This window comes from Trifolium pratense, linkage group LG5 (genome assembly GCF_020283565.1).
Source record: "Trifolium pratense cultivar HEN17-A07 linkage group LG5, ARS_RC_1.1, whole genome shotgun sequence".
In the NCBI taxonomy this organism is placed as follows: Eukaryota; Viridiplantae; Streptophyta; class Magnoliopsida; order Fabales; family Fabaceae; genus Trifolium; species Trifolium pratense.
In genome coordinates, this window is record NC_060063.1 from 46,153,010 (window position 1) to 46,174,390 (window position 21,381).

General features: G+C 32.2%; 4 protein-coding genes across 4 annotated transcripts; 2 read left to right on the forward strand and 2 right to left on the reverse strand.

The window, feature by feature from the left end:
• The first annotated feature begins 437 nt into the window (after positions 1-437).
• Positions 438-3,150, forward strand: LOC123887094 (transcription factor bHLH87-like). The gene is made up of 3 exons (XM_045936377.1): positions 438-746; positions 954-1,129; positions 1,429-3,150. Exon 3 carries the CDS (start codon positions 1,470-1,472, stop codon positions 3,027-3,029), a length of 1,560 nt encoding a protein of 519 aa, XP_045792333.1. The 5' UTR covers positions 438-746; positions 954-1,129; positions 1,429-1,469; the 3' UTR covers positions 3,030-3,150.
• A 4,328-nt stretch (positions 3,151-7,478) lies between these two features.
• On the reverse strand, positions 7,479-8,504 carry LOC123885356. The gene has a single exon (XM_045934633.1). It carries the CDS (start codon positions 8,420-8,422, stop codon positions 7,481-7,483), a length of 942 nt encoding a protein of 313 aa, XP_045790589.1. The 5' UTR covers positions 8,423-8,504; the 3' UTR covers positions 7,479-7,480.
• A 25-nt stretch (positions 8,505-8,529) lies between these two features.
• Positions 8,530-9,250, reverse strand: LOC123886796 (uncharacterized mitochondrial protein AtMg00310-like). The gene is made up of 2 exons (XM_045936080.1): positions 8,756-9,250; positions 8,530-8,640 (listed from the first exon to the last, which is right to left on the reverse strand). Exons 1-2 carry the CDS (start codon positions 9,248-9,250, stop codon positions 8,530-8,532), a joined length of 606 nt encoding a protein of 201 aa, XP_045792036.1.
• A 3,378-nt stretch (positions 9,251-12,628) lies between these two features.
• On the forward strand, positions 12,629-18,883 carry LOC123883914 (vacuolar protein sorting-associated protein 26A). Its single transcript, XM_045932872.1, has 12 exons — positions 12,629-12,892; positions 13,091-13,124; positions 13,256-13,330; positions 15,388-15,462; positions 15,581-15,653; positions 16,188-16,232; positions 16,334-16,445; positions 16,561-16,627; positions 16,988-17,032; positions 17,335-17,390; positions 17,785-17,960; positions 18,336-18,883. Exons 2-12 carry the CDS (start codon positions 13,122-13,124, stop codon positions 18,512-18,514), a joined length of 906 nt encoding a protein of 301 aa, XP_045788828.1. The 5' UTR covers positions 12,629-12,892; positions 13,091-13,121; the 3' UTR covers positions 18,515-18,883.
• Positions 18,884-21,381: the final 2,498 nt, after the last annotated feature.

The window sequence follows — 21,381 nt, forward strand, 5'->3', positions numbered from 1 at the left end:
TGAGGGGAGTAAATGATGTAATCTTAATTTTACAGGGGGTAATCACAAAAAAAAAAAATTGCAGGGAGGTAACGCAAAACTGACCTATTTTGCAGGGGCAAAACCCTATTTACCCATATATATATGATGCAAACCGTTCAATGTAAAATGAATGGCTGAGATTAATTACTGCATCAAACTACGTGCTTTTACAATTACAGTAAATTTGAATCCGAGTGTCTTTCCATCACGGCTCCAAACAAGTTTTGAATCTGAATGTAATTTTTACATTTAAATTTATTATTCAACACTTTTACGAATATATACAAATATAAATCATTTTACAAATTGAATACACTTTTATTAAAATTAAATCAATTTTTCACACCAAAAAAACTAACATAGTACTTAAAAATTTGAGAATGCATTAACATAAATCCTCTGAAGTCTCACAGTATGTCATACTGCAAAAATAGCTTTACAGACCCACCAAGCTAGCTGATGAAAAAGCATTATCCTTTTTCAAAAACCACTAATACTAATCTAAAACTGTCAAAGAATATTTTAATAGCTTCTTCTTTAATTTTTTATATTCATCTTCAAGTGCTTGCTTTATTTATTATACAATTTCATGATGTAATTGCACAAGTACCAATATTTGTTTTTATTATAAAAGCATGTAATGTACATTTTGTTCTTCCTACCAATACAAAGTTTCATCTCATCAAACACACGGCATCTCTACTAGTCTTCAATGGCAGCTCAAGGTACAACAATTCAATTATCTCTCTCTCTCTCTCTCTCTCTCTCTCTCTCTCTCTAGTTTGTTACATGTATTATGTATCTATTCTTCTATCTTCTCAAAGAAAATAACTTCTTCTATACTTTACTTATATTATTGTTGTTCATAATAAAATACTATATCAACAAATTCAGTTGCAAAATTTGACATAATTTGTTTTCTTGCATCACAGTTTTCACCAATATTCAATCAACAAGATAGTTAATGCTACAACTTGTTATAAAGCTGCATTCATTCCTCTGCTTTGTTTCTGACATTTCAAGACTCAAACAAGGATTCTCTCATCTTTTGGCCTCTTGGATTGGTGTTTCTAGTTCTTCTTGCAGCTATATATATCAGCTGCATCCGGTAAGTTCATCTGTTCAAAATTCATTTTTGCACTTACGATAAATTATGAAACACCGATATAGACACGGACATCAGAAATGAACATCAGACACGTTATTGACACTGACAGAGTTACACATGTAGACACTTGTAACAATTTAAAAAAAATAGAAAAATGAAAGTGATTGAGTGTAACCACGCACGTGTCAAACATCAGAAACGTCTTTGATCTGAAGTGTCGATGTTATATAGATGATAAATATCTACTTGGTCTATTTAATTTATTTGATATAATATTATGTTTAACATGATATCTATAGGTATCAAGGATCAATTCATCACAAAAGTTAAAATCATATCCATGGATGATTTGAATTGGGATGGCTCACAATTTGAAGAGAACACACCAATCATGTGGAATACACAAAACTTTGATGGAGGTTACAACATATCAAACTCTCTTACTCATCAAATACAAGAGATGCATAAAGTTCAAATTGTTAACACATATTCAAATTCTGAAAGAGTGATGCCAAACACAAACCTTTCACAGCATGAAACAACCATGGCAGTCAAATCAAAAGCTGGATCCAGCTGGAGAGAAGAACCTTTAATACCTCAATCATATAAGTCAATTTCACCTTACAATATTATGCCAGATTTCAACATGGCCCACCAACAACAACAACTCAACAACTCTTTTGATTGTTTGCTTTCAGCTAGTAATAGCAACACAGCAGACACTTCTGTTGAAAATGATGATGATGGAATTTCAAAGTTATTTTCTGACTGCAAAAATTTATGGAACTTTAGTTATGTCAGCAGTACTGCAACTTCCTCTGGTGAAGCTGGTAGTAATGTTTCAAATGGTACAAGTTATGAAGCACTGACACATGTACAAACACCGGACAAGGCTTCAATCAGAAGTGTCGGTTCGAATGGTACAAGCTATCTCGCACAAACATCCACACCAGACACACGTTCAATCAGAAGTGTTGGTTCAAATGGTATAAGCTATGAAGCACCGACAAAAATACAGATACTGGACAAACCTTCGATCAGAAGTGTCGGTTCAAATGGTACAGGCTATGAAACACTGACACATACACACACATCAGACACACATTCAATCAGAAGTGTTGGTTCAAATGGTATAAATTATGAAGCACTGACACAAATGAGGACACCAGACACATCTTTGATCAGAAGTGTCAGTGCTACAGATTGTACAAGAAACAAAGACACGCAGTGTCCACTCAGTATTGAACTTGATGAAACAATGTCTCAAAGCTCATCAGATCAATTCATGAATCAAAGAAAAGCAATACAATCAAGTACTATTCATAATTCTTCATCTATTGAAGATGGTTTTAGACTTATCACTGATAAACCACCAAAAAGCAAGAAACCAAGATGTGACAAGGGACCTTGTTCAACTAATATAAATTTTCAACAACCAAATTCATCATCATCAATGTGTTATTCTTCTTCAAATGATCAAGAACCTGATCCAGAAGCAATAGCACAAATGAAGGAAATGATGTATAGAGCTGCAGCATTTAGACCAGTGAATTTTGGAATGGATGATATTGATGTGATTGAAAAAAAGCCTAAAAGGAAGAATGTTAAGATATCAAATGATCCACAAACTGTGGCTGCAAGACATAGAAGGGAAAGAATAAGTGACAGGATTAGGGTTTTGCAAAAGATTGTTCCTGGTGGAAACAAAATGGACACTGCTTCAATGCTTGATGAAGCTGCAAATTATCTCAAGTTTTTAAGGTCACAAGTTAAGGCACTTGAAAGTTTAGGGAACAAAGTTAATTCAATGGATTGTAATCCAAGTAGTATTGCTTTCTCTTTTAACCCTTCTTTTCACATGCAAATTCCTAATCACAACAATCATCATTCACAGGGTTAACATGATTATTATTATTATGACCTCTAATCATTCAATTACCAAAGACAATGATTAATGTATCTGATCTTCATTGTATTGTAACTTTTGAGTATAATCAAATCAATAGTGACTTTGTTTAAAATTTTAATTAATGATGATGTTTTCTGGTCTTTGTGATAATTGATCAGGTGCACAGGCACTATGATCAAATATTTTAGTTAACAGTGTTATTCGTGCTCTATCACTGTCATTGCAGTTTACTTTAGAGGTAAAAGTGATTATTGAAATATAAAATTATTTTGATGAGAGTCCTGAATCGGATTTGGATTAAAAAAAGGCTTAGAAATATGTTTATAATTGAAAACATCTCTCTTTATGAACATTTATATAAGAGTTAAACTTGACTAAACTCAACCAAAATTTTAAGATAGTATCATCTCTTATCTAAAATTCGTTGGACCTCGGGTCATTTAAAACCAAGGTTGTCAGAACCGGACCGGTCATCGAACCGGCGAGCTAACCGGTTCAAGGTTCAATTGGTCGGACCGGGTTCAATCGGGGTCGAACCGTTTTTAATTAAATATATATTTTAATTAATATATAAATAAAAATATATAAATAATTGCTCAATATTTCATAATTTCACACATTAAAAAGATAAAATATCATAAGTCAAAATAAAATAAAATTTATAATTCAAACCAAATGAAAAATAGATGAAAATCAAAAATCTTTCCTATTCCTACGACGTCGTTGTTTTGTTTCATTTATTTTTTTTTTTAAAAAGTTAAAACGACGTCGTTTTGCCCTATTTTTTTAAAAAAAAAATAAAAAATCTGCAAAACCACTTGAACCGCCCGGCCGGTTCACCGGTTCATCCCGGTTCGACCCCGGTTCATGCGGTTTTTTGCCGGTCAGTTTCCTATCCGTTTTTTACTCAAAACCGAACCGTTTTTATGACCGGTTCACAGTCCGACCGGCCGGTCCGATCCGATTTTGATAACCTTGTTTAAAACACATATACAACTGTCAAATTTATTGTTTTTTTAACTCATTTTTATATTTAAATATATTTTCATGAGGCATAGTGGTGCAAACATATTTTGCAGGTATCACTTTATACTAAGAGTTTGACTATTGAAAAATGAAAAATGATTTTAGAAAATCTATTTTGAAAATTATAAAAGAAAAATCCATTATTTTAAACCCGAAACAATAGCTTCGCCTTCCTCAATTTTGAGTTCTATTGAAGTTGTACATGAGTCACAAGTTGTTAAGCTTCTCAGGTTGTTGAGATGGGATGTATACATGGTTGAGCACCCTCATATTATGAGCTAGTTTTTAAGAGCGAGATTCAAACCTATTTATGAAATCCAATTTAAAATGTTTACTCATGTTTGAGATATCAACAATATATCTCCCTCAAATGTGAGTCTCCCCCTCAAGCAGAAGCTCCACATGCACTTGCACCGCCACTGACTCGACCATCAACAAGACATGACACTTAACCAAACCACCGTTGTCATTTTTGATATAATTAAGCAGCCAGTTAGTCAAATCGTTGACTTTGATATCACTATTGGATCATGAAAAGAGATCAGAACTTCATCACGTTGAGTTTTGAACAACCAAGCTAGTAAAATTGGATGTAAATACCACATATTTATATATATAAAAAAAAAAAAAAAAAAAAAACCTTAAAGGAAGTCATAATCTTTCACTTATTTGTTGCTCAAACATATGAGGCTTTACTTAAGAATATATTTCAAACTTCTTTTAACAGTTTAACTTATTCATTGTAAGTATTTGAGGCTATGTTAATGTATTAGATAGTGAACATCGTAGAAATGGGTGACCATACTAGCTTTTAGCATGCAGAAAGGTCTACAAATTAAATCCCCTATTATATTAAAATAAAGGGCTAGAAAGTGATTGTCACTTTAAAAGTAATTTAAGCTGCATTTTTCTTGGAGAACATTAACAAAGTTTTTTTTAATTAGTGTGCTTTGTTAGCTAACCAATGTTAAAAAAAACATTCTCTTAAGATTAGTGAGCAAATTAAGAAAGTGGTCCTGTCTCCTTAATTCAACCCAAAGCGTGCCCTTGATAATCACTCCAAAAACACATTGCTAGGCACGTGCAATATTCTTCTTTTTTGGCAGGACTATTTGTCACCAACAATATTTATAAATTCTCATTGTGTCTTATTTAAACGTATCAAGTTTATCAAATAATGTAACTAATGATATTGTTAATCATGATGACTATGATAACGACGGCTAGAACAAAACGTGATTAATTTAATTTACCTCCAATATATTCACTAATATGTCTTTGTGCTATTGTTACTTTATCTACGTGCGATAATTTTCCGAGTGAATAGATAACTTAGTAAATTTATATAAATTGTTCATCAATATATATTATAGTCTCTAAATTTTTCAAAATAGCACGATGCTCCTTAAATATGTTTTCTGGTTTAATAGTGTAGTGGTTAGAATTTCATCTTTAAAAATGAATATATAAGTGGAAATAGTAACATGGTTCAAAGCTCGGTCCCCGCATATTACATGCAATGTTCATGTTATTTGTCGTAATTTTATCGATATAACGATAATGTTGTATTAGTATGTGACTTTCAAATCACCTCTATGGATACATCGGTCAAAGTTGTAACATATTTACATTGCTCGAATTTTAGAATTTGAACGGCATCGATACATAATTTTTAAGATTTTTCCATAAGATGTGTTACACAAGTCTTTTGTTTCCACAATTCCAAGCTCTCATTAAAATACAATAAAATCAAATCAACGAATAATCTATTGCATATGAAAATCCAACTTGTGTATAGTTATGGGTCTTGCCCCTACTTGGACCTAATTGATTGATTGTTTTGTTCTTCAAATTGTGATTTGAAGGATGATTCCTGATTGGAACAAAAGAGGTCATAGTAGTTGAGCTCCTTACTAAATTTAGAAATTCTATTATTGCTTAGTTTGTCTCCCTTGATTTCACAATAATGAATTAATTAATTAATATAAAGAATCTATAAATAACCAATTTCCGTGTTGAAAATTTATCTGTGAGCTCATTGTTTGTTTTAGGATAACTTTGGCAAGTAGGATAACTTGACTTTGTTTAAGGGACAGTTGTGTACTTGTGTTGTGGGCTGTATAGCAGTATAGGTGTAGATTGATCTCCAACTTGGCAACATATATGTACTACTTGCTACTTATATTCATTTTTCTTCTTTTTTTTACATAAGTTATACTTCAACTTTTGAAAAAATAAAAACCACTTTCTTTTTTATCTAGCAAATTTAAAACAAAAAGTGTTAGGAACACTTTCTTTTTAACATTTTCTGTAACACTCAGTCGATAATTAATTGAAATTAGTATGTGTCTCTTGCATTAAAATAGGTCTCACATAAAATAGTATGATTCACATATATTTCATCAAATTTGATAATAAGTGTTCGAGAGAGTATTCAAAAGAGAGTGTTATATATTAGCACTCCTAAAAAAAGGACTTGCGATGGGTGTACATAATGGAATTATGGTGAGTGCTCGAATTTGAATTCTCTCCAATTTTTTCTCTCATGTTATCTCTTTGTTTCTTAATCCAATAGTTGGGCAATCTTAAAAAGTACAAAAGATATAAGAGAGAGACAAGAAAAGTAAATCAATGGTTAAGATTATCAGATGACCAATGTGTGAGAAAAAAATTTGAGAATATCTAAATACTGAGTGCTCAAGTTATACTGATAAAATATATGAACTTATATCTTTATGAACATAACTCAGTTTATAAGGATATTGCAATATACATGAGTGAGATAGTTCAAACCTAAATTCACCACTTATTCGTCTTATGGAGTGAAATGTTGTTGGCTAGGCTATTTGACCAAATAATAATATTAATATTCGGACCTCTTTAGTCTCTACGGCGTTCTTTTTTTAACTCGATACAATTAGAATTTTAACTTGAATTGAATTTTTTTCACATGAATTGAACCTATATTCTTTTTATGTGTGATAGAGTCATGCTATATATCAACTACCATAATATCATTTTGGTGATATTGTTACATCATTAATAAGTAATAAAATAAGTTTATGATCGTCCCATAAGTATAGTTCAAATGGAAGCTATCGGGAATATTATTAGAATGATCGGGATTCAAACCCCGAATTCTACATTTCTCCACATTTAAAATTATTCTTAATTTTTATACATTTCAAATGTGTGGAGGTGTAGGGGTGAAAGTTTTATATTTTTTTAAAATATCATTGATAAATTTGAATTTTGCTAATTTTGTGGGGGTAAGAATACGTTTGTAGGAGTATGAGTTCCCCTTCTTTCGTTGATAGTTGTTTAGCTGACTTGGCAAAAATTATGGCCTTCATTTGTAAGGAACGTTGGCCCCTAGTTTTTTTTCTTTCTTTTTTTTTTTGAAGTGTCTGATTTTATTAATCAATTAGCGGCAATAAATCTAGAGCCACAACTGCGGAAATACAGGAAGGAGTTTCTTCAATCCAAATAAAATCAGAACAAGAAGAAATAGCAAATTTAGCTAGGTAATGGGCAGCTTGATTTGCTACTCTGCGGATATGAAAAAAATTTAAATTATTAAAACTTGGAAATAAACTTCGGCAGTCTTCAATTATTGCTCCCAAATAAGATTGTTGATATTGAGACTTATTGATAGCAGTGATGACATTCGAGGAATCTGATTCTATAGTTAGCTTACGAAACAACAAATCCTTTGCAAATTCCATTCCTTTAAGCAAGGCCAGACCTTCAGCAACATCAGATTGTGGTAATACCGGCAAGTACCAACAAGCTGCTGCGACAACACATCCGTCTGCATCACGAATAACTGCAGCCAATCCCCAATTACCATCATTATTTGGACCTGCAGCATCCACATTAAGCTTGTAAAAATCTGTCTCGGGTAAAGTCCATCGAATTGCGGAGTCCGGCATTGGAATGGGATGCATTATAGACTGAGTTAGCATATCAGCTCTGGAATTAAACTCACTAATGGACTTATGAGCATTATTCCAACAAGATAAGGCATTAGGCAATTCAGCTCCTTCAAAGCACCGTGTGTTCCTCACCTTCCATATTTCATAACATATAGATAACACCAATTGCACAACTTCTATGTCCTGATGCATGATAACTTTGCTCACCCATTCACTAAATGAGATTGTGGCCTCACAATAAGCAGCAAAATTAACACCCAAGTTTGAAGCAAACCACACTGTTTTCGTCCAGTCACAACCCATAAATAAATGATCAATTGACTCATTCGCTCCATCACAAAAGCAGCAAAGTGGGGAGCAAATTACACCTCGTTTAAACAAAGCTTCTCTTACCGGTAACCTGTTATGAATAATCCTCCACATCAATTGCAAATGTCTTGGAATAGTTTTAATTTGCCATAATTTAGACCAGATGGAACTCTCTTGAGGCAAGATGGACTGATTGGAATTTACCACTTCATATCGTTTCTTTAAGAACTTATAAGCTGACCTGACAGAGAACTCACCGGCTTTGTTGGCTCCCCACATAAAGCAATCTGGTGGTTTATTGAAAGAGAGAGGAATTTGACTAATTTGTTGTGCTTCAAAAGGAAGGAAAGTGTCATTAATCAATTGATAATTCCAGCCTCCGTGTTCATCATGTAATAAATCTGCTACTACCACAAGATCACAATTATTTGGCTTAGGGGACCAAACTTTGTAACCTTGTTGGAACGGTAACCAATTATCCTCCCAAATTTTAATGCTCTGGCCATCACCCACTTTCCATAAACCAGCATGATCAATAATCTCCAATCTAGCTAGAAAAATACTTCTCCATGTGTAACTTGGGTTATATCCTAAGGTTGCATGTAGAAAATTGCTTCTAGGAAAATATCTTCCTTTCAAGCATCTAGTAAGCAAGCTTTCTTCATTTTGTAGAATACGCCACCCTTGCTTAGCTAACATAGCTAAATTAAATTCTTTGATGGTTCTAAACCCCATACCTCCTTCCTTTTTCTCCTTACAAAGAGATTTCCAAGCCACCCAGTGAATTTTACGTTCCCCATGTTTACTGCCCCACCAAAACTTACTAATCATGCTCTCAATGTGATCGCATAGACTATCAGGAAGTTTAAAACAACTCATAACATAAGTAGGAATAGATTGTGCCACTGCTTTAATGAGCACCTCCCTAGCTGCATAAGACATATGGTTCGAAATTGTTTTTTTTCTTTCTTAGTTATAAGAAAATTGTTTTTTTTTTCCTCACAAACCTTTCAAATTGACGAAATTATCCTCTAGAGCACTTCTGCAGGATTCGAAATTGTAACACTTCGGAACATAGCATCCAAATTGGATCCTTTTTCATTTTTATAAAAAATAAAAATTGGTAGTGCAACACCACAGCCACAAACTAACATAAAAGCATCATTTTGTCAAAAAACACATAAAAGCATCATAATCATAATCATAATCTTCATAATTACAACCTAAACAAACCAAATATCACAAATTAAACCTAAATAATCAAATTAAAATAAAAAACACTCAATTTTTTTTTTTGCGGGTTTCTTTTCAAAATTGAAATCTCTAAAAATTTCAACACTTGAAAATCCATCAACAACACAAAACAATTGATTCTTACAACCTTTTCAAAAAAAATTGATTCTTACAAATTCGTAAGTTTGGAAGAGAAAGAATAGAGCATTCACTAAAATTTCACAAAGAATGATGAAGGTTGTACGTGGAAAATAAAACAACTCTTTACTGCATTTATGCGTTCCAAACTCTTCACTGTTTATGCATTCCTGCATTTTAGCTCCTAAAAAGGTGTTTCGAATCTTACGAATTGTGACCTGAATCTGTCTGTTTTGGGATCCTAGAGTCATAATGGTTTGGGCTATTTTGAAAATATACATCCAAAATAGTTTTTTTTTTACAGAAGGAAACTCATGACATTTCATTACCAATAATAGAATCGATACAAGAGGGTATATCAATGAAAATGTGGAAACTAGCTAGAGATGAGGCCACATTTGCTAATACATGAGCGGCCTTATTGGCTTGTCTTCTAACAAACTCAACCCGAGAATTTCTAAAATGAGAGTTATGAATATATTGACAATCTTTAATGACATTTCCTAACCCAGAAATATCTCTTGCTTTGCTATGAAACTTTGCAACAACATTCTTAGAGTCAAGTTTAAAGTCTACATTCTCCAATTGCAACTCTTAGACCCACTTCAAAGCACAGAGCAAACCTACCGCTTCTCCGGTGTCGACATCAAGAATGGGGGAAAACCATTCAGTTTTTGCAAGGACAAAACTCCCTTGATCGTCTCGGATACAAATACCAATCCCTGTCCTATTGCACCTTACAAAGAAAGAAGCATCAACATTACACTTATATCTTCCTACAGGTGGTTTTGACCATGCCGAGTCAACATGTTGTTGTTGCGGAACGGTTCGTCGTCGTTGTTGTTCATGTGCTACATTCCACTCCATGATTAAGTTTCTTGCTCGGTCACACACCACATGTAGTGTTTCACTACGATTCTTCCATATTTTATTGTTTCGTTGCTGCCATATACTCCATAACAACGCTGCAAGGAGAGGGCGTTCAGCTGTTCCAAGAACCTGCAACACAGAAAAAATTGTACCAGTAATTTCGGCATTATTATTAATTAATGTGTTGTTGTATCATGTTCCACCAGCCCACACATCCAAAATAGTTATGACAACAAAAATTGCATATATTGATATATGTTTGAATCCTCTTCAAATTTGTCTCAAAAAAAAAATTGATTATATACTCCCTCCGTCCCAAATTATATGGAAAAATAAAAAAATCACACTTATTAAGAAAAAATAAAATATGAGAATTTGAAATATGTTTTTGTGGGTTTTCCTTGGAATAAGTTGCATAGGAAGATGTAAAAACAATTTTTATTGGTTGTTGTTTATTGAGAAAAAAGGAAAGAGAGAAAATTAAATGTAATTTGCATTTAATTTTATGAAAATAAGAGAAAAACATTCTTGAAAATGATTTTTTTTCTTATATTTTGGGACAAAAAAAAATTGACTTTTTTTCCTTATAATTTGGTCCGGTGATATTGACTTGAGACATGATAGTGTGCTACTCGTTGAGGTGTCAGGTTCGATTCACTCTATTGTCAATTTGGGTAGACTAATTTAGTTTATTAAAAAAAATTCCCTTATTTTAACAGACAGAAGCAGATAATAAGGAAGTTGAGATCCTCTCCATTTCCTAATCTTTCCATTTCTTCCATTACAAAAGTTTTTAAATGTTTTGAGGTGTATAAAAGATATTTGGACCCACTTAATGTCATATTTTTGCATTTATATTCCAAAAAACTATATATTAATGGAAGAAATAGAAATAATTAGAAATTGAGAGAATCCTAATTCATAATAAGGACACTAGTATTCACACCGACTTTGTATCATGATTTCAAAAGACAAAAGGAGATAACAAAGACACTAGTCATCCTTAAACTTGAAAATACCTCAATTTAATTGTGAGGTTTTTAAAGATGAAAAATCAAATTTAAAGATGCTTAAGAAAATTAGGAGTTATATATAATTAAAAATTTGACATCAAATAAAAGGTCATTGAGTGACACGATTCAGTAGTGATTGACGCTGAACTTGGTAGGGATGACTAAAGTTCGATCCGCTACAACTACAATTGGAGGAGGCTGGAACAAATTGATGCCAAAATTGATCTCCGAATCAGATTAAACTAGTAGTGAAAGTAAAAAAAAAAAAAAACTAAGTCAATTTAAACAAACCTTGAATAGTTAGATGTGAAAACAATTTAAGAATTTTTAGTTGATTTTGATATTTTAGAGATTAAACAGTTAGATAAAAAATACTTAATTATAAATATGTCTGAGAAAAAATATTCAAAAATTTAAGCATAATTATACAAATTTTCTAATTTTGAAACATGGCAGCAATTGCATGCATAAAAAATTTGTAGTGACCAAAATATATATATTTTTTTATATAGGAATTAAAAACAAATTTTAATAATTTATAGAAACTAAAAAAATTTAACTCTTAATTTTAATACTAGTTTATTTTATAATTAATTTTAATGGTAATTTATTATCAAGGGTCCGTTTGTTACAAATTAAAAAAATAGTGATTTTGATGTAAAATAATTTAGAGATTAATTTTTAGAGATTTTTAGAAAAGTTGAATTTACTTTGTGTTTGTTTATTATAATAAAAATTATTTTTTTTTAAATAAAATAATCTTTAGTTTGTTTGGATACAACTTATAAAAGTGATTTTTTTTAATTACAAATAACTTTCTTATTTTAACATTTCTTTTCTCTCTCCTCTAAAAAAAATCTATTATTTTATAAGCTACTCATAGTAGCTTCTCATTTTTAACTGTTTTCTGATTATTTTTAGCTTTTGATTATTTTAAAAATCTATAACAAAATAATTAAAAGTAATTATTATTATAAAAAAAGTGATTTTTTTCTAAAATAAGCTATAACTCTAAATTGTTGAGAAAATGATATTTAGAGATTAATTAGGACTATAGTTTAAAAAAAAAATAACTTTCTTTCAATTTGGAAAAGAAAAAAGAAAAGCATTCACATTTTCACACTGAGTTAAAAACGACAAGGCGTTTAAACATTGGAAATTCAGGAGAAAGAGAAGAAGCCACCGCAACTCCATCTTCCTCCGACGTGTTTACTGTTAGGGTTAACTCAGCTATTGATTCACTTCAAATCATGCTTTTCTTCAATTCCTCTACTCTTTCCTTTCATTGATTTGCATTCTCAAAACTTATCCGCGTGATCGCACGCTACAGGTATTTCTTCAATTTCGTTTTGATTTTGTTTTTTAGGGTTTTGGAGGGGATAACTACGATCTTTTCATAGTTTAGGAAAAAATTGATTTTGAGTGTCATATTAGAGACCCAATGATCTTGATTTGTGTATTTTGAGGGTTGAAGATCTTGATTTTGTGTCAATGCAATTTATGATTGGAAATTTGTGTTTTTTAACAGGTAGATAGTTGAAGATTGAATTGTGAACAGTATGGTGAGTTTTGTTTAATTGGGTTTTTGTGTTTTGATTTTGTACTTGATGTTTAGTGTTCATCAATTCTAACCTTGATTCACTTGATTTGGTGGTGGGTGGGATCCTTTACACTTGGTTTTGGGAACCAATAGAATTATCTTCTTGGAGCTTTCAAGCCTGCATGTAATGTCTTGATTACGTTTAACGATGGAAAAAACCGAAAGCAGGTGAGCTACTGTTTATTTTCATTTCAATCATGAAATTTTGGTATATCATACTGTGGTTGATGAAGAGTTAACGAAGAGTGTCGGAAATGGAATTTAATTAATGTTACACTTTTCAAGTAGAAAGAATTAGAATTCATATTATATTATATATTGTATAGTTCATTACGTATTGAGATTATTTTATCTTTGGGAAATTATGATTGTTATAATTTTTCTTTCCGTAAATTGCACTCATTTTGTATATATTAATATCGGCTTGACTCTTTACTCAAGCAATTGGTTCATTTTTCCTCTCTAGTTGTTATTAGACTCAAAGTGGGTTTGATTCTACTCTTGTTTGATCTGTTCATTGCATAATACAGTCTTTGCTAAATTTAGCTCTGAATTTTGCTATCTCTCCAGCTGCCATAAGCTATTTTTACGGTCACTGTCTGCTGCCGACAAGTTTTTTGTCCGAAAAGCCCTATCAAGTGTGCTTCTCCTTCGCCAGGCTGTTTCCCAAAGTTGTGTCTAGAAACCTTCTCATGTGTCTCCACGTGTCACAACTGTTTACTGTCTCAACCTGCTTTTGAAAGCCACACACTGCCCTCCCATTGTCAGATCTCATTGCTCCTACTATAATACTCGTCAGTATCTGCTGTGCCTGTGCCTATATTTGGTCTCATTCTCATATATCATTTTCTTCCTAGTTTGAACAATCATTCTAAGTGCCTAGACTCCCACTGCAGTTTGCTCTTTAAAGTTTACCGTTTCAGCCTTCATTTCTACCCCATGGAATAATTTGAACTATCAGAATAGAATTTAAAATCAGAGAAGTCCCCTTTCATTTGCCTTTTCAAGAACTCTATCTATTACCTTTGAAAAATTTAATGGCAAAAATTACTTGGGCTGGTGCTTTGCTGTCAAAGTTTGGTTTCTTGGTCAGGGAATTTATGATCATTTGGCAACTCAAGTTGAAAGAGTCGACAATTCATTAAGGATGAATGGAAAAATACTGACTATCAATATGCATCCTTAATCAATTGACCCGTCACTTCTAGTTCACTTTCATTCCTATATTTCTTGTTATAAGATTTGAGATAAGGTTAAGAGTGTTTATGCTAATGACATTCAGCATCTCTATGATTTTTTCATAATTTGGCAACTCTTCAAATGGAAGATCATGATTTAATTTCCTATTTAAACAAAGCTCGGTCAATTATTCAACAAATGTGGACAATTCTGACCAATAGTGACCTCAAAAGGTGATAGATAAGATATATCAAATGTACCTGATTTTTGTTCTTCATAGTGTAAATAAGGATTTTGAAAATACCCGACATCAAGTTTTTATCAATCCCAACATTCCTATCATGGAGGAACTGATTGACTATTTATTTCAATTTCATTTTACTGATGTTTGTAGCAAAATGTTGAGCTATGACTCTTAACTTCATGTGCACTCAATTTCTGAGAAACTACTCATTGAAGAGTATAAATTTTGTTAGATTGGACCTATTGAGACAATTTGTGATAATTAGGCAACTACTGAAATACATTGCATCCAATCAAACTTCCATGAACAAATTAAGCTCATAGAGATTGATTGCTATTTTATTTGTGAGAAGATTTCTTCTTAATTTGTCACATCCCGTCAACTCAAATGTTCAGTTGATAGATTTGCTCACCAAAGGTCTTCGGGAACCAAGGATTTCTTATATCCATAACAAGCTAGATAATTGTTGGTCTCCGGCTCTCCGCTGTCCAGAGTGAGGGGAAGTGTTGAAAATAGAATATTACTAATGTTCTGCTTTCCGCATAGCAATAGAATTCATTGCATATAGAGATTGGTTGTACCTTAGAAAATTCTGACTATTGTATTGCTGACTATCTTCTTTTCTTAAACATGTTCAGAATTTCTTATTTCATATTGTCCTCACTTTTTCTTTGCAAGTAGCGAAATTTTAACATAGTTTGAGATTTATTTTTGCACTGTTAATGATTTTGAATCTTTCACTAGCTATAATTTTAGTGCAATGTAGATCATTTTGGTTGACATTCTTTTTGTCTTTTTTAAGGTTCCATTTAAAAAAGAAAATGGACAAACAGTTACAGTCCCACTTTTCCATAGTCAAGAAAACATTGCTGGAAAGGTATATTATTTCATTAAATTTATCTTAAACTCATGATGTTATTGTTGCAATCACTTTTGATATATTGTCTGATGAGGCTTATTGTGTTGACTATTTTTGTATTTGCTGCCATGTTTAGATCACAGTAGAACCAATGCAAGGGAAGAAGATTGATCACAATGGGATAAAAGTTGAGCTCCTTGGACAGATAGGTTTGTACTTGAGTAATCCTTCCGCTTTTGAATTTGTTTTGTTTCTTTGCATTTAGTGTGTATGCTGCTTCAAACTTTGTATTCATTATTTTCATTAGTTAATTCATTTGACTCGGGATAAAGCATAAAATGATCCATTTCTGTACATCATTGAATAATTATACTGAAAGGTTGCAGTCCTAATTCTTATAGCTTTGAAGTTGACATGTTACAGTTCATTGTGAATTACTTATATTCTTATATATATATGGGGGAAAGATGGGCTGCCCAACTGTGAGGCTTCAATTTCACTTTTGTCAAAACAATATGAGAATTTGTTTTCTTTCAATACCCCCCCCCCCCCCCCCCGGTCTCCTCCTAGATGATCTGTATCTAAAAGATATTCTTTGGTAATGACCAGGAAAGGAAATAGATTTTCCATTCATCACTTGTATTATATATGCAGTTGTTATTCCAGTTTTGCTTTGAATTTCTTTTTACTTTATTACCAACTACTGATATAAAGTGCATTTTGATTTTGGGTTCACTGTGCAGAGATGTATTTTGACAGAGGGAACTTCTACGACTTTACTTCCCTCGGTAATTGAGTATTCTGTCACTTCCATGTTCTACTCATCTGCATTTAGCTTTTCATTTAATGCTGAGTTACTTACAGTTGAGAACTGCATTTTCTTTTGCAGTACGAGAGCTAGATGTTCCCGGAGAAATCTATGAAAGGAAAACATATCCATTTGAGTTCTCTACTGTTGAAATGCCATATGAGACATACAATGGGGTGAATGTGAGGCTTAGGTATCATATATTGGAAGATGCATGGGCCTTGGTTAAAGTTTTCTTCATGTGCTTTTTGTAGTCTTTCTGGAATATGATATAATGTGATGTTTTTATATCCATTTGCAATTTCCAGGTATGTCTTGAAAGTGACCATTAGTCGTGGTTATGCAGGAAGCATAGTTGAGTACCAGGATTTTGTGGTATGTTCTCTATCGGTTGAATAAAATTTGTGATTTATGGTGAGATATCAAGTTGAATGTTTTTTTTTTTGACAAAATATCAAGTTGAATGTTATTTTATCAAATTACTGCATTTTGGGGATAATGTTATGTTGGATGTAGCTGTGAAGATTGGAGAATACTTTTAATTGTGCCCCATACCCAAAAAAACTGTACATGGTCATGTCACACCTATAATATTTTTCCAATTGATAATCTTATATTTTCCCCACACCCAAAAAAATACTTGCATATATTTGTATATGTTAATTACATTGATAAGGTCTTTTTATTCTATTTCATCACTTGGGTATAATTTGTATTTTTATCATCGCTGGTCAGGTTCGCAACTATTCTCCACTTCCACCGATTAATAACAGCATCAAGGTGAGCTCAGTAACATCTAATTGAATTTCTATGCTTTCTAGCGAAAATTCATTATTATCATAATATGAGCCTTGATAGTGTAAATGATACATGCTCATTTCCATCAATTAAACACAATAACGGCCCTGGAGTAATGAAAAAGTAAAGTTATGTTATCATATCAACCATTTCCTGTCAATTACTCATTGATGAAGTATCTGTAGGCACATGTAGTTTTTTCCTTGTGCTTTTCCTCATAACTTTATTATTAGCCGTTTTTACTTCCTCATTATATATTTAGCAGTGTGTTATACCTTGCACAGATGGAAGTTGGAATAGAAGATTGTCTGCATATTGAATTTGAGTACAACAAAAGCAAGTAAGTTGAATATTTTGATTGGCCCATTTGGCTGGAGTTTTGTCTACTTTTTGTCTTTTACTGTTTTATTACTACCAACTTGTATCCTATGGTATTTCTGCTTACAGCTTGAAATATGAAATTTACTTGTTGCTTTATCTTGTTTGGTTATATTGGCGTGTTTTCTTACTCCGACTTACATATTACGTTTAACTTGGTTTACTATAACCAAGTAACAATCCTAAGATAATTAGGCATGTATGTGCACCGAAGATATTTTTGTCAAACTCTAATGGTGTACATGCCTTATATTTGAAGAGAACATTCTTCTCACCAACTTATTTATATTTTATAAATTTATAGGTGAAAAGGACAAGAGAGTTGTAAATACTTATCCGGAATTTCTACTTTTCAGGTATCATTTGAAAGATGTTATCATTGGCAAGATATACTTTTTACTTGTTAGAATCAAGATAAAAAATATGGATCTTGAGATAAGACGCAGAGAGTCAACAGGATCAGGGACCAACACCCATGTGGAGACAGAAACACTGGCTAAATTTGAGTTGATGGATGGTGCTCCTGTAAGAGGTAGGTTAATCTTTAAATCGGATGAATAAAAAAACTAAATAAGGTAAAGGCTAAAGTGATCTGCCAAAGATGCTGATTTTAACTAAATGAAAAAAAAAAATTAATATAAGTAAATACGACTAATATTAGTCTAACATTATATAGTTGCTCCCAAGCATAGATAAAAAAGGTAATTTAGGCTAACATTAACTAAACTTTTGTCGAAAAAATTTAGGACATGGATCAACAATAAAAAAATATGTTCTGCTTATATAGTCTTGCAATTAGCATAACCCATCTATCACAGAATTTTTCTGCTTAACCCTGTAGTAAAAACTATTTCATATATGCCTATTGCCTATAAATGCACTGACTAATGCTTGGTTGCTCTTACAGGCGAGTCAATACCAATCAGACTGTTCCTTAGTCCTTACGAGCTGACGCCGACTCATCACAACATTAATAACAAATTCAGTGTGAAGTACTTTTTGAATCTTGTGTTGGTTGATGAAGAGGACAGGCGATATTTCAAGCAGCAGGAAATCACAATGTATAGGCTGCAAGAAACTTCGTGAACAATTATCATACAGAGAAGGAGTATTAGGTTTGTTGATGATAGTAATAAAAAAGACTGATGAACATTGAAGAACTCTCAAATACAGGAATTAGTGAGTGAATCCTGTTTTTTCATGGGGTAACATGGTTTGACATTCAAACGTATGCTTGATATTTAGCAGTTGCAATGATGTACATTGACTGATCTGTTATTCGATATTGAAGGAAGTATTTCTTATCTGTGCTGGATCGTTTATATCGATGAGAATGTGTTGTACGTGGTTGAATATTTGTTGTGATATCTTTAATACTCTGTTTTTCTGTTATCTGCAGTGCACTACCTCATGAAACAATGATGTCTTTTATTCAATTATTTTGAACATACAGAATCTGTTGTTGAACTCTTATTTTTGTTTGTTTGTTTATGCATTGACATTTGACACCATTTTCTTTTTGATATATTGGATTCGTGTAATAATGTACTTATCAGTGACTGTAACATTGCTTTAAAAGTTCGAAGACCCGAAATGATGAAGGTTAATATTCAAATGAATTTGTTTTGTCAATGGTTATCTAACATGAAACTAATGAGAAGTATGCATAAGCAATAATTCTGAATCAATGAATCATTATCTTAAGGAATAATTCTGAATCAATGAATCATGAACGGGATCATTCTTAACAAATGCAATTGCATTGACGATAATTTGCTAGTAAAATAACTTTTGGAAAATTACACAAGTTCATAGTTGAGGGAAACATCATCAAATATAAATATAAGTTTCTGCTTTTATCTGAAGCAAAAGCTTCCGTTCACAATTCCTTCATGGTTCACATTTTGATGGTTGGTCTGTTTGAGGTTGTAAATTTAGGTCCATAGACGAAATGGTAAGCGAAACTCACATATAATGCTCTCATAATGCGAGGTCTCGGTTGTAATGCTCTCATAATTGCAAGGTCTCGGTTGGGCTAGGTCTTACGGACTAGGACAATTCCTTTAATAGGTTACTTGGTGAAATGTTTGCTTGTACCTCGTAAGTATATGGAGATCTATTCAATTCCGCACTTGAAGAGATCAATTTTATCATAATTTAGATCTAATCCCTCATTTTAAAATTGATCGAGCATCAACGTGAACTAACAATTTACCAACATAGTGTAACACAAGTGGTAGATACTTGAGTCCCTTAACCATTTGGTCCCGGGTTCGATCCCCGGCCGGTGCGTATGGAGAAACATTTGTTGGGAGAGGTTAACCCCTCAAAACTTGATTAACCAAAGATAATAAAGGTAGTTTAGTTATTGATTACCATAGATGTTGAAGTGTTTTAGCTTACCAGAATTGATGTTTTTATTGTTGTAGGTAGGGGTGATCGTATCCGAACCAATCCAAAAGTAAAACCGCAAATCGAACCAAACCAAACCGAAAATCGCAAAAACCGCATTTGGTTTGGATGTATTTGGATGACTTTCTTACTGAACCGCAAACCGCAAAACCGCAAACCGCAAAAACCGCAAAAACCGCGGATAACCGCAAAAACCGCATTAAGTTACTATTATATATTTATATTCCAATATCGTAAAAGAAAATATATTTATATTCCAATATACATGCCCAATTACCAAGTCAGTCGACCAAATTAATCGAACTTCAAGTTGTTTTTATTTTTTGTACTGAAATTTTATTTTGGTGTTGTAATGTTATTTTAAATAAACAAATTTTATTGGTACCGTGATGTTATTTTGAAAATTCAATTTTTTTATATATTTAAAATTGTAAGTTACTATAATGTTATTTTGGATAAATAATTTTTGTTGGTACTACAATGTTATTTTGGAACTTCAATTTTTTATTTTATTTTTATGCTTAAAATTGTTCGGTACAATCGTTATGTTTTAAACCGCACCAACCGAACTGATCCAAACCGCATTGGTTTGGTTTGGTTTGGTTTGGATGACTTTTTAAAAATCAACCGAACCAAACCGAACCGCATGCATTTTTATCTCGCGGTTAGGATGACTTTTATGCTCAAAACCGAACCAAACCGCACCGCGATCACCCCTAGTTGTAGGTGGGGTATGGTTTGTCTTATTGCTAACGAGTCCTTGAATCTTGTTCGAAATGTCGGATGGAAACTCAATGACAATCAAGTTGGTTCGTAACCAAAAGTAAAAAATGATTGAATGACTGATATTTAGATAAAATAATGTTGATGTCAGTGTAATTAATAATTGCGATATAATTGAATAATTGAGATAATATTGATGTCAATATAATCTGGAATCACAATCTGATTGAACGATTGAGATTTAGATACGATAACGCTAACACTAGCAAGAAACATTGATAATGATTACCTGACAACATTGACAATGATTACCTTACAATGATATTTTTTATTTTGATTTTAATATTAATATATAAAAAAACAATATAAAAAAAGGACATAATAATAATAAAGGGTAAAAGTGGATGTTTTGCATTCTAAAACATAATTATATTATTTTAAAGGGTCATGCTAAACAGTGTCCCCGAGGCACTTGTTAAGCATACCTAAAAAGGAAATAAAAAATAAAATTTATATTGAAAAGACAACTTTTTATACTTTTGAGGCATTGAATGCACGCATTTCGAGACAAAATTTCTATTTTAACATGCTTAACTAGTGCCCCGATGGCACTGTTTAGCATTTTCCTATTTTAAATTAAAATAAATTATAAATTTATGATGAAAAAACTATTATGAAACAGGTTTTTAGCTTATGAACTGAACTATATAAAACAGATGTTATAGATTAGTTTTCGGTCTCTCGTCAAATAGATCCTAAATTGAATTCATTTTTCACTATTTGTGTAACGAAAAATGTTATTTAAACATAATTTTCTA